Source organism: Ovis canadensis, chromosome 1 (assembly GCF_042477335.2).
Source record: "Ovis canadensis isolate MfBH-ARS-UI-01 breed Bighorn chromosome 1, ARS-UI_OviCan_v2, whole genome shotgun sequence".
Lineage (NCBI taxonomy): Eukaryota > Metazoa > Chordata > Mammalia > Artiodactyla > Bovidae > Ovis > Ovis canadensis.
The window spans coordinates 92,619,477-92,633,227 of NC_091245.1; the positions used below are offsets into that span (position 1 = coordinate 92,619,477).

General features: G+C 37.5%; 1 protein-coding gene across 5 annotated transcripts in view; it reads right to left on the reverse strand.

Moving 5' to 3' along the window:
• DENND2C (DENN domain containing 2C) overlaps window positions 1–13,751 on the reverse strand; it is an 89,526-nt gene that overhangs the window by 20,113 nt on the left and 55,662 nt on the right. For all 5 annotated transcript variants that reach the window (XM_069601344.1, XM_069601317.1, XM_069601324.1 and 2 more), the window contains 4 exons: window positions 9,681–9,777; window positions 5,497–5,541; window positions 3,451–3,638; window positions 250–359 (listed from right to left, as the gene is read on the reverse strand). In XM_069601344.1, coding sequence (XP_069457445.1) covers window positions 250–359; window positions 3,451–3,638; window positions 5,497–5,541; window positions 9,681–9,777 — 440 coding nt within the window. The remainder of the gene's footprint in view (window positions 1–249; window positions 360–3,450; window positions 3,639–5,496; window positions 5,542–9,680; window positions 9,778–13,751) is intronic.

Below are 13,751 nucleotides of genomic sequence, written 5' to 3' on the forward strand. Positions count from 1 at the left end.
TGATTGTATGTAAAGTGGAACTTTTTTTCCTGCAGAACTGGCAAATTGAAGAGACTCTCAAACTTGTTTTCCCGTTAACACTGTGCTTTCCTTTTGGGAGCCCCACATAGGAAATGTCCTAATTCTTTTTCTTCCTTCCCTGCCACAGAGTACACATAGCTTCACTACTGGTTCTATCTGTTTCTCGAACATTCTGATTCTACTTTTGCAGTTTCAACAAACAGAAATCAGATAAAGTAGTCTATTTACCTCTTGAGTTCCGAGGCTGGCACCCAGTCCTTTGAATCAGGAAAACAAAATTTGGGGATAACTTTGAGCCTCTCTTCAGTGTCTCTGGATTGCTTAAAGCCATGATCACCCTGAAAAAAATAACACTGAAAGTGACTAATATTCTATGTAAGTGGAGTGTAGAAATAAAAAACTCAGCCTGTTCTCAGGAAAAGGGTATCCGATAAGTCGAGGTAGCAACCTGCTCCAATACTCTTGCCTGGAAAATCGCTTGGACGGAGGAGCCTGGTAGGCTGTAGTCCATGGGGTCTTGAAGAGTCAGATGCGACTGAGAGACTTCACTTTCACTTTTCACTTTCATGCATTGGAGAAGGAAATGGCAACCCACTCCAGTGTTCTTGCCTGGAGAATCCCAGGGATGGGGGAGCCTGGTGGGCTGCCGTCTATGGGGTCTCACAGAGTTGGACACAACTGAAGCAACTTAGCAGCAGCAGCAGCAGCAATTATCTCAGAGTGGTTTTGTGCAGTTTAATAAAAACAGGAGGGCCAAGACTGTTAATCACTGAAATTTTCTAAGGAACAGTTTCTAAGTAAAAGGAATTCTGTTTTTATATAGAGAGAGTACTTGAGGAGATCCTATAATCTGATTTAAGAGAGAAATTATTGAAAACAGTTTCTTATCTAGAGAAAGAATCTTAATTCAAGTATTCACATACTAGTCAGAATATTTTTATGAATCATGGACTATAAAATAAATGAAAATCTATGTTATAATATACTGATAGCAAAAACCTAGTCAGCTCAAGATATTCTCTGATCAATAATCCAAGATGTTTTGAAAAGTCAGATGACCGTTACTTAGAAAAAATAGTATTTTTAGAATCCACCCCACGTATAATCATTTCCCTTAGCATGTAATCTTTGTTACCTAATTATGGGTTTGCGACTTCCTGTAAAATTCTAGCATGGAAGACCCTTTTGTGCAAGTTTGGTATTATACTTTAGAGAACAGTCTAAATTTAGTTAAGTCAAAAGACATTTAAAAATTAGTACAAAAATAAGCAGATAAGTCTAATTACCATATTGACTTCATGTAACTTGTATCAATGACCTACCTTTTAATTTCTAAAACAAAACAGGGTTTTTGATTTTGTATTCAAAGGCATGCTCCCTCAGGCACGAGGATCTTGGGGATAAGTGGGGACATTCACAGGTGCTCAGGGACCCTGGCTCACAATCTGGTGCACAACTGACTCACCAGCTGCGGGGTTTCCCCCTCAGGCCAGGTGCAGGACTCAAACCCTGTGTCCTGACTAGGGGTAGGGAAGTTGAGCCGGGGTAACTCCCTTCCTATGAGCCCGCCATTCCAACCCACAGCAGCTGGGCAACTCTCAAGGGGCTGTAGCCTCCACACAGGCACATGCTCAGCACTTGGACTGGGGGTGATGAAAAGGCTTGCACCTCTAGACCACCCAATGAATAGTAGTAGCAATGCCCAGGGCAGGGCATTAAGACACTGCATTAAGGCATTAAGCAAAGCCATGCGTTGCTTAAGACACTGCGGGGTTAATGCTTGTCTGATCCTGACCCTCCCCATGCATGCCACAGAGGGTGGCAGCAGCCAATGAGTGAGGCTGGAAAGGGGGAAGGCCTGACAGGACCTGGGGAACCAAGAAGTAGGAGTGAGGACACCTAGAGAACCCATTTTGGGGAGGAAGCAGGTGAGACCATGCATGAAGCCAGGCTTTAAGACTTTGGTACACGCCCCATTGTCTCATCAGACCTCACTCCTCACTTACAAAACACAAATTCAAATATAAATTGAGAGTTTCCTGTGGAGCTGGGCTCTTCTAGGAGAGACATGCCTTTTGTGACTGCACTGGTCACAGACCCATGAAGTCAGTCCTGCTCCTTACTCAGCTTCAGCCAATTCATGCCACTTAGGAATGTGGGCTGAGTGCGGGCAGTCTTTCTAGTTTCTCAGGAAAAAGCCGAAATACAGATTTCTATATGAAATTTGACTTTTAAACAAAAAACTAACAACAAAAACTTTATTATTATTTTATTACTATATTATGGCAACCCCCGCCCCCCCTGACAAATATGTCTGTGGGCTTAATAAGCTCAGAGGCCATCAGTTTGTAAGCCCTGATGTAATGATCATGTTCTTTATTTTTACAGTCACAAAGCTCAGAGCCACATTTAGGGTCTATTTTGTAAGCTCTGTGAGGGCAGGGACCAAACAGATCTATTTTAGTTGTGTTCTCAGCATGTAATCTTGGCAAAAAGTAGGTATTTATGAAATACTGATGAAATGAATGAATGATTTTGTGGAAAAGGCAAAGTAAAGGAAATAATACTGTTAATAATAGTAACCATTTATCACATGCTTACTATGTGCCAGAAACTGCATTAAGCATGTTGTATACATTATCTCATTAAATCCTCACTAATACAGGATAACATTATATTGTGCTACTATATGCTAGACACTGTTCTTAGTGTGTTATATTAATTATTATATAATGAGCTCATTTAATCCTCACTAAATGGGGTAGACCCTGTTACGATTACCCCTCCTTCACCAATGAAGAAAACAAGACGCAGACCAGTTTAACTACTCTAAGTCACAGAGTTAATAAGTGGCAATTGCAGACAGTTGGCTCACAGTCTGTGCTCTGACCTGCTACCTTACTCTGCCACATTTATCATTCCCCTCATTAAAAATGAGGCTTCCCTGGTAGCTTAGAGGGTAAAGAATCTGCCTACAATGCAGAAGACCTGAGTTCAGTCCCTGGGTTGGGAAGATCCCCTGGAGCGAGGGCCCGGCAACCCACTTCAGTATTCTTGCCTGAAGAATTCCATGGACAAAGGAGCCTGGGGAGCTACAATCCGTGGGGTCAGAGTCACACACGACTGAGCAACTTTCACTCACTCACTCGCTCTCATTAAGAAGGAGAAAACTGAGGCTTTGTAACTTGCTAAAGGTCACTTAGTAAGCAGTAGAGCAAAAAATAAAAACCCAACTTGAATAATGAGTTTTATTCCCCCTTGGTTGCAGCTCACGCCTGACACAAGATATCGTCAGATGCATGTCCTACAAGAAGTATAGAGTTAGTAAAAGCTGATGGAGACAACAGTAAACAAGAGGAGAGGGATAAATACACAGAGACACAGGAAGGCCATCCGTTCCTGGATGTCTCATGGTCTCTATGCACCTACCTTGCTAGGGAATTGTTGTATGACCTGGGGAACGTAGCTTGCTTCTGACGGCTTCTTCTGTAGAGACACCACCACAAAGAGTTCAAAGAGCTGCTGCTCCTGTAATTCAATCAGATCCCGCTCTAAAGTTTGGTAGTGCGGATTCCTCTTGGAAGACTGCTGCAGTTGTGCTATGCGCTTGTGGCGACCTGCAATGAGATCATGGAGCATTGTCTTCCTTTGTAGCCCTATCTTCCCTCTAGCACCCAGAGGTCATGACCCATGCGGGGCTAACCCTCATTCAGTGGTTGTGAGTGAGTGTTGACTAACGAACGTCTGCACCCAGACGTGCTTGTCAGGGCTATGACACACATGGAGGACAAGTGCAGATTCTCACAGGCACCTGGGGGCTCTGCAGTGGGGCTGATGTTCTGTGTCCCAATTGATACCTAGGCATGTCCCAACACATACTCTGTGTTATCCCATCTTTCATGGCATGACACCAGTAAAAGCACTGGCCAGACCACAGATGCCACTGCTGAGACCATGAAATCATAGGTGGGGGAAAAGATCTGATAAAATAATTGAGCCCTATAGAAGGTAAGTACATAAAGAGACAATTTTTATAAAATTAAAACAAAACTATCCTCACATGAAACAAACTATTGTTTTCCCTTCTCTCTTTGGCATGTATTATGAATGATGGACATATACTTATATCAATAAATGGTGCTTAACACAAGAGGAAAAGATATTCATTAGCAGATTGTTTCTCAAAAGAAAGAATTTATAGAAGCATACTATTTATACAGTGTGAGTGATCCCACTCAAAAGTGGATAACATTTATCCTTTATTCTCATCACTCTAAATTCTGGATAATTTGGGATAGTCTCCACCAGGGGGAACGCAGTAGTTGCAGAATCTAAGGATCCCAGAGATTTGCTTATGTGTCATTCTAAGCCAATGACTGAAAGACTCACCCTCTAATTGTTTTGCTTTTCTTTCGAGATGTGATGCATTTTGCCCCAAAGAAGTTATGATGTGGATCAAAATATTAAGAACACTTAAAAAAGTGCTCTAGGCAAGCCTTCTTACTCCAAAGGGCTTAGCTCATATCAAGAAAATTTTAGGGGCTGATTCTCAGTAGCGACAGCACTAAGTTAGTCATCTTTACACATCCAAGTTGAACTTGATGATGACTTAGGTTTCACCTTAAATCAGGCTACTGAATCAAACACCTGAAGCAACTGAGGCTACTGGTAGGAGCACATGATTATTAATCATAAAGTCAGAATATCAGACTTGGAACTGCCCTGTTCTTGGCTTTGATAATTCATGTCTCCTACTTTCCCCATGCCTCAGTTAAACAGAAACGAAATAATTTGCTGTGAAAATCCATTAGATGCAGGATACAGAGCCTTTGAGTACTTGAACAAGTACAACCAAAAATGCATGGCGTAGTTTGTACTCTAACAGAAAGTAAATGGCACAGTAATTTAGAATATAAATGCCTACAAATAAGAAACAGATCAGTGTTGCCTATCTCAAGACACTTAATGAATTACACTTGAATGACTATGAAAAAATCAGATATTTTTGTCTCAGAGGATGACTCACATGCTCTGTTTTGGTTGCTGGGAAATGGCTGCATATGTGTCTGAACACGCAGCTCTGCCGCTCCCCTCAGAACATTCCATCTTAAGAACTATATAGGTTTGCCTCACACCACCATGGGAGATTTTTTAAACTTTTTATTTCGTATTGGGGGATAGCTGATTAACAATGTTATGATAGTTAACAGCAAAGGGACTCAGCCATACATATATACATGTATCTATTCTCAATTATGGGAGTCTTTTTTTTTTATGGGAGATTTTGAATGCTGTCATAACATCTGACAGTGTATTGTTTAGTTCCCTAAATCTCAACAGGATCTTATAATGAAGAAATCACCGACAAAGTGAAACTTGGTGTAGAAAACATATGCTTCATCACAAAGGTAGGTGAGACTCCACCTATAACCAGGATCATCACGAGAAAGGGAGCAGCCCCACTGACTCACTCACTCTTTGGTAGATACTCGGCATCACTTTCGTACCCACCAGGTTCACCTGAAAAGAAAGAATTTCCATTTGTATTGTCCAACAACAGCAGGAGGAACACGAGGAAGAGAATAATGGAAAAGACCTGGGGACTTAAGAGCAAGGAATAATGAGGAGGCTGAAACTTTCTCCAAACCACTTGGCTGTATCAAGGCTCAGAGAAGAAACTACTCCATTCCACCTTCTTCCCACACCCACTTCCCTCCTTAATTCCCCTCGCATCCCTAAATCTAGACTTTAACAGCAGTTCAAACTAGCTGCAGGAAGTCTTGGTTAGAGTAGATTCTATTTCTACATTCATAGAATGTAGACATATTTGTCTTTTGATTCCCAAATAAGGTATCGCAGGTAGAAGCATCAACCTGGCTAACCAAAAGTCTCAACATGGAACAAACTATGAGTTTAGATTAACAAGAAAATGTGAAGTTAAGAAAGTTAAGAAAGATTACCAAATGAGATTACCAAAGATTACATTCTACCTCTTTTATGATGCTTCTAAGCCACCTCGAAGGCCAAACTGAACTGAACTTTACTCTGAATTCTTACAGTACTCAGATGGCTTTGAACTGCTCTTATTTTCCACAATTGGATTTTAAGTGTTTTAGGGCTAAGGGGCTTTGCTTTCAGAAGGGAATATTGTGTACAATACTAGGTGTATTGTCAATTTATAAAACAACAACAACAAAGCAACCAAAAGATAAAACATTGTAAACAAGTGAATGAAAAATTTCTAAATTAAATTTAAAAAGTTAAAGCAAAATTTTAAAATGTAAAGAAAGGGAAAAAGTTTTAAGTATCAGGAAAAACAAGGACTAGGAGTGGTAAATGAAAAATATATGTAAGTCTGGTTGTATAAATATGTAAAATTTCTAATCTAACAAAAATCAGTAAATTCAAAAGGCGAACAACCTGGGAAAATATTTGTAGTATACATTGTAGACACCGGGCCGTCTTCTTAATATTCAAATAGCTGTCATAAATGAATACGGAAAAACACAGCACAACAAAAGATGAATAAAAGGTAGGAATAGGCAATTTATAGAAAAAGACTGATAAATCTTGATAAACATAACTGTCCAAATTCATAATTAAAGATATGTAAATTAAGACAATAAGTAAGATATACTTTTCGACCATGATACTGGTAAAAAATAAAAATCTCTAATTAACTAAGATGAAGAAAATATCATTTTCAAAAGTTGTTCATAGAAATGTAAACTGTTACAATCTATTTATGAGACAATTCGGTTAGCAGTTATAAAAATATTAATTTATGTGTTCTTTAAAGTATGTGTGCTTTAAGTCCACTGCTAAGAACTCATTCTATAGATGTATTCTAACCAATATACAAAATTATATATAAGTAAAAAGTGTATATCACAGCATTGTTTGAAGAGAAAAAAACCTATATCTCTTTATAAACCTTAATTATCCACAGATTAAATAATATGTTAGAAACAGCTAAATAAATTCTTTTACATTTAAACAAAGAAATGCAGTACAGATATGTGGATCTCTGTGTGTTGATACTGAAAGAGCTCCAAAGTATATTAATTATACTTTTTTTTAAAAAAAAGCAAGACATAGTATAAAGTTATTTGGGGAGAAAAAACATTTGCATGTACATAAAATTTTCTGGGAGTAGTAGCAGGAAGTTCTGGAAACACTGGCTTTTCATTTTATCTTATTCTATATTCCTGCAATTTCTTGCTGTGCTCATTTTAGTTTTGTAATAAGGGAGAAGAGAAGATTAAAAAATGCTGTCTGTCCATAAGACAGGCGTGAAAAGTACACAAGAGATGTTACAGAAAAGGTAGCTATCTAAATATTGTGTACTATCTAGGTTTTATAACTTCAAACTACAATGACACAAAGTATACTGGGGCTCTATCCTATTAATCAATAAGTAAGAATAAACACTGTGAGCTACTGAACCCTATCTATATCCTTGGCACCAGGCACCTCTTGGGAGCCTGTGAGGTGTCTGGGAAAAAAAGAAAAGAAAAGAAGGAGAAAATGGGAAGGGAGGAAAGGCAATTTACCTGGCAAAGACCTTACAAAAGATCATTTATATGGCTTTAACATATTCACCTCTGGGTTTTGATGACCTGCATTCCAAGACATGGAATGAAGGTTAAGGGGTTTATAAGCCAGTATTGAGAATCTGTAAGGATCCAAAAAGTACTAGGTTGTCCCTTTTTGATAACTGACTTTTACACACAAAACCGTACTTTTGAAGAAGGGCAGTAAATCATTTTGTGATACTTGAGAATTGAGAATTCAGAAATGTTTAGGTTGGAATAGATTCACTAAAACCTAGCATGTACTGGCAGAGTAGATAAACAGAATTATCTGGTTCTACGAGGCATTGTTGATACACAGACAAAAGCTTAAGGAGGAAAACAAAAACCTGAGAACTGTGACTACTGAGCCAGGAGTCCTCAAGTATGAGAGAAACTCCTGTCCAGGGAAGAGGCTGGCCAGGGACCGGGTAAATGCACATTTCCTTTGAGCCACACAAAAGAAAATAAACTTGTAGGGACTCCTCCTTTCGTGTGTATATGCTACAAGTTGGCAGTTTATGCTGTTGATTTTTTGTTCTTTTCAATAAAGACAGTGAAGAAAAGGATTTGACGCTTCAAAAACTTTTCTTAGAGTCAAATTTACTAAAATCTTCCTAATCCATAAAGCATACACATAAAATAACAGATCAGTGATAATGTACTTAGAGTAGCATATCTGGTGAATATACTTATCAACAGACTGCTGTTAACCTGGGAAAATTGACAATCTTTTCTAAGAATTTGTCCTGGTTCCAGTGTCTTGATATTTCATATAACTTGCAATTTATAATTTATTTCCTTATCTATAAAATAATAATATTTGCTACATACAGTTATTTAGAAAAGACAGTCATAATGTATCTGAAAGGATCCAGCAGAATATCTGGCATTACTTTTCATCTTCTGTATCTCTTTTTGAATTATACAAATAAAAAGCATTTGACTGTATCTTTACTGGACATATGAAAACATATAGAGAGGAGATAGTCAAACTGCTAAAAATCAAAAGCTGAGTAATTGTTGGTGATGAAGAAGAATAAGACTTTGTGGTGTCATGTTCCTTGATTCAAATTGATGCTTCCTCTTCTCACTCAGCTTCTTACTCTGTAAAATTAGGATAGTCCCACACCTCCCAGTGTGGTCATATTTATACACCAGATAAAGTACATAAAGAAACTATTACTTCATTCAGTTAAGCAGTAGCTATTATTATTAACAATGACCAGAAGTATTTCTTCTATAGAAGACTAAAATGTTTTAATAATTGCTTCTGAAAATATGAAAATTCACATTTTAAATGGTGATGACAGGATGATTTTAATCATCACAAAGAAGAAAGAGCTTTGAACGCAGAAGTTTATTTTCACATAGTTCACTCGTAGAATGAGGAATAGATTTTTAATGGAAATTAAGAAATTTCTGTCTTTGGAAGTCTTTGCAAAAATATGAAACATTCTTCTCTCGTATGATTTGGCTGTTGTTTCTCACCTATGAATCTCATATATAAAAATTGTTAACTTCTACATATTCTGTGCCAGACAAGCAAGTTTGTTGTAAAGAAAAGTCTAATAGTTCATTATGAATGTTGAAAGGTTCTCAGTCAAGACAATCTAAGTTTTATCTAGGCATCTGAAGGAGAAAACTACCGAACTTATTAGATGACTATAGGTTGAATACCACATACCTTCAGTATATATACACTTAAGATTTTCATTTCTCCACTGAACGAGTCTACACTGACAAAAGACTATAAATAAAAGGACTATAAAATATGGATGAAATCTGTCTATGAAAAATCATTCTCATTAGTTTATAACTATTTTAAAATTTATTTACTTATTCATCCAGTAGCTATTACTTGGTAAAGAGTCAGACATGACTTAGTGAGTGAACATCAACAACCAGAACTAAATAAAAGGGATTTGAGGAAGAACAAGAAATAATCCCTTAGGCTAAAGAAGTTTTATGTTTAAGTGGGAGAGACAGGAAAGTAAACCAAAAATTATAATTCACATTAACCATTAAATTATATAATGATCTGCCTAACATATGCTAATAGTTATGGACAGCTGGAACAATTCTTACCTTTAGAGGGAGGTACATCTTTTCCAGTGTAAGGGTGTAACTTTACCCTTTTCTTCCCTCTCTTAGACTCAAATATGTCATCTATTTTTAATACAAACTAAAAAACAGACCAGAAAAGTACAAGTTAAAACAAACACCAACAAGTTTTGCAGCTTGATAATATTAACTTATTAGTGATTCTCATTCAGAGAAAGATCCATTTTAAAAATAAAACCTTTACATTTTTCAATTTTGAATCTAAAATTATCTTTAGTAAGATGACATGCTATTCTAACACAAAATCCATTTAATCTGGGTAAGATAAGTGGGAAAGGATATTTCCTTTCTAGAGGAATTCAGCACAGGCTCCTAGAGAGATTGCTTGTCATTCCATGTCACAACATGCAGGAAATCTGGGTACTGCACTCTCTGCACTGAACAAGCCTCACCAATGGGCTCAAGGTTTTGCATGCCCAGAGTAAGAAGTGAGACATTTATTCATTTGAAAGGCAGGGTGAGGCGCAGTTATTTTTGCTCCCAGGGACTTTTGCAAAAAGAGGATAATCACACTTACAAAGTTTTAGTCAAAAGAAATACTCTTTTTACTACCAGGAACACTAATATTACAACTTATTTTAGAAACATGTCATAAAAGTAGGAGATTCTCAAATATGCCTAAATACAAAAACCATGTTCCATTTAACACGCATTATTCATTACAATTCTTTCTTTGCTTCTGAGAAGTAGTATAAAAGTGAGCAAGAGACAGATACAGACTGAGCCTAAAAAGAAGGAAAGATCAACAGCTACTTTTAAAAAGAGAAACTGATTAGGTTTTCTATGTATATTTTTCTTTTTTCTTAAAATTCCAAGTTTTTTCTTAACTATTAATCTTGATTTAACATATTTAGTGCCCAGAATTAACAACTGTTAGGAGCATTATATTAATGTAAGATGATAACCAACAAAGTTGCTTGAGAAAAATGCTCTTTTTTCCTTTGTCCTTGTCTCTCTAGCAATCCTGGCAATCCATAAGCAGTGAGTCAGTCCACTGCAAGAAAAATAACATGTGAAAAACATGTGCTTTAAATACACAGATTATTCCCACATTTTTGGATGAGTTTATTCTTTTAAAAGATTCTTCTTTAATGATATTTGCAGCTGTAATTCAAATGAAAAGTTACCCATATTCTTAAATATTACCATTATAAACAAATATGAGGATCCAGACATATAGAGTTATTGTTAGGGGTTATAGGAAAGATGTTTGAGAGTAAACATGCATTTTGGGTACACAAGGACCAAAAATAGTAAAAATATTCATGTACATTTGAGAAGTATACTCAAAAGTACACTGAAATGTTATAAAGGAAAGGGAACTATCTATTCCAGAAATATGAGATAAAATAATAAAATTAAAATTCTGATTGTGAGCTAGGAAGAGGAGCCTATAATTACCTTCTAGCTATAGAAAATACTGTAGAATATTCTTCTAAGAATGATGGAAACCATATTGCTGTGTACACACTAGAGACAAACAACATAAAACATTAGGAAACCTACTCTAACAAACAATCCCACACAGATTTCCACAGCAGAGAAAGAAAGGAAGGGTGGGGAAGAGGCATATGGACTAGATCAGTTATTTTCAAACTATGAAACCAGTTTCCCTTCCAGGGAAAGCTCTAGTCATCAAAGAGGAAATAAGCAAAAACTGCTTTCCTCATGGAATGTTGTTCCCAAAGATAGTCCAAAACCAAAATTTGTATTGCAAATAGACTATCCTATAGGGGTTTAATCCAATGAGGCTTGAGGCTTACAAACAGAAATGCTAACAGTTTGTTCCTGCCTGACAATCAAGAATTCCAAAAACCATTCTGTCTTCCTTACTTCTCAAAAAAAACCTTTGGGAAAATATTAGAACAGGAAAAGTTGAATCATCTCACCTATAATCAGAAAGAGAGCAAGCTTTGAGTACTCAAGGGATCCACAGTACATAAACACTGAGGGATGAAATCAAAAGCACTGCAAATCTCCTCGGGTCTCATCAAACTCCATAATCCACAATTTCTAAATATTTGCTAATGTTATTCCAAGAACCATATTTTAATACAATTCCTTATTTTGGGGGGCTCCAAAATCACTGCAGATGGTGACTGCAACCATGAAATTAAAAGACGCTTACTCCTTGGAAGAAAAGTTATGACCAACCTAGATAGCACATTCAAAAGCAGAGACATTACTTTGCCAACAAAGGTCTGTCTAGTCAAGGCTATCGTTTTTCCAGTGGTCATGTACGGATATGAGTGTTGGACTGTGAAGAAGGCTGAGTGCCAAAGAATTGATGCGTTTGAACTGTGGTGTTAAAGACTCTTGAGAGTCCCTTGGACTGCAGGGAGATCCAACCAGTCCATTCTGAAGGAGATCAACCCTGGGATTTCTTTGGAAGGAATGATGCTAAAGCTGAAACTCCGGTACTTTGGCCGCCTCATGCGAAGAGTTGCCTCATTGGAAAAGACCCTGATGCTGGGAGGGATTGGGGCAGGAGGAGAAGGGGACGATAGAGGATAAGATGGCTGGATGGCATCACCAACTCAATGGACCTGAGTCTGAGTGAACTCTGGGAGTTGGTGATGGACAGGGAGGCCTGGCGTGCTGCGATTCATGGGGTTGCAAAGAGTCGGACACGACTGAGCGACTGAACTGAACTATGTGTCTGTGATCTAGCTCCTGTGAACACATGATCTGTTCTGTTGAGCCAGCATGATTCATCAAAGAGAACTGTGCAGAATGCCTGGCAATTCTTCTTTTTTTGGAGTATAGCTGATTTACAATGTTGTGGGCTTCCCTGGTAGCTCAGGGGGTAAAGAATCCACCTGCAATGCAGGAGACCTGGGTTAGATCCCTGGGTTGGGAAGATCCCCTGAAGAAGGGAACAGATACCCACTCCAGTATTCTGGCCTGGAGAATTCCATGGACTGTACAGCCCATGGGGTCACAAAGAGTCAGACAGGACTAAGCGACTTTCTCTTCCATAGCTGATTTACAATGTTGTGTTAGTTCCTAGTGAATAATAAAGTGATTCAGTTATACATTATATATACTTTGTTGTTGTTGCTTAGTCATTAAGCCCTACTGACTCTTTGTGATCCCATGGACTATAGCCCATCAGGCTCCTCTGTCCACGGGATTCTCCAGGCAAGAATACTGGAGTGGGTTGCCATTTGCTCCTCCAGGGGATCATCCCGACCCAGGGATCAAACCCATGTCTCCTGCATTGGCAGGTAGATTCTTTATCACTGAGCCACCTGGGAAGCCCTATATATTATGTATATCCTGGCAATTCTTTAAACCTCTGATTTTTAAGTAGTCCTCACCATACACAGGAAAATAAATACCTGAAAATTTTTTTTTCCCAGAGAGATCAGTGTAATGCTTTAAAAAAAACTCTGTGTCTTTAACACTTTATATGTTAAAGAGGGAAGGGCAGGAAATGGATCAGAAGAATTAAAGTAACTGTGGAAAGAGTATTTCCCAAGGAACCAATCAGCAGTTACTAAACCAAGAAACAGCTATGACTTTTGTTTAAAGTTAAAATCAGATACAAAAATCATGGGCTAAATGAATACATATAACTAATTGAGATGGGGTTAAGGGAAGAAATACTATTTAAAAGATTTCATTTCTTCATTTCAGCATAGTAATCCTGAAAACATTCTGAATTACAGAAGAACATAGTCACATAAAGAGTTTTTAAATATTTTCATGTAATTTCTTAAGTGTCTCTCTTAAAAATGTTATGTATTACAAATAACCCAAATTTCTTCATTTTGGTTCAATGGCTCTCATCGAGATGACTTACACACTTACTTCCTTTTCTCCTTTGAGAGAGAAGTCATTTTTTCAGTATAATTGGCAAAAATTTATATTTCTAAGAGTAAAATTTCTTTTTTCCTTCCTCTGAATGGAAATTTTGGCATATACTTTGTCATTACTGAAAATTTATAAACTCAGGCACAAAGCTGAGTTAACTTTGGCTATTACACAAATGAGTGAGAATCACTGAAGCCAGCCTAATAGAAGGCTCTTTTA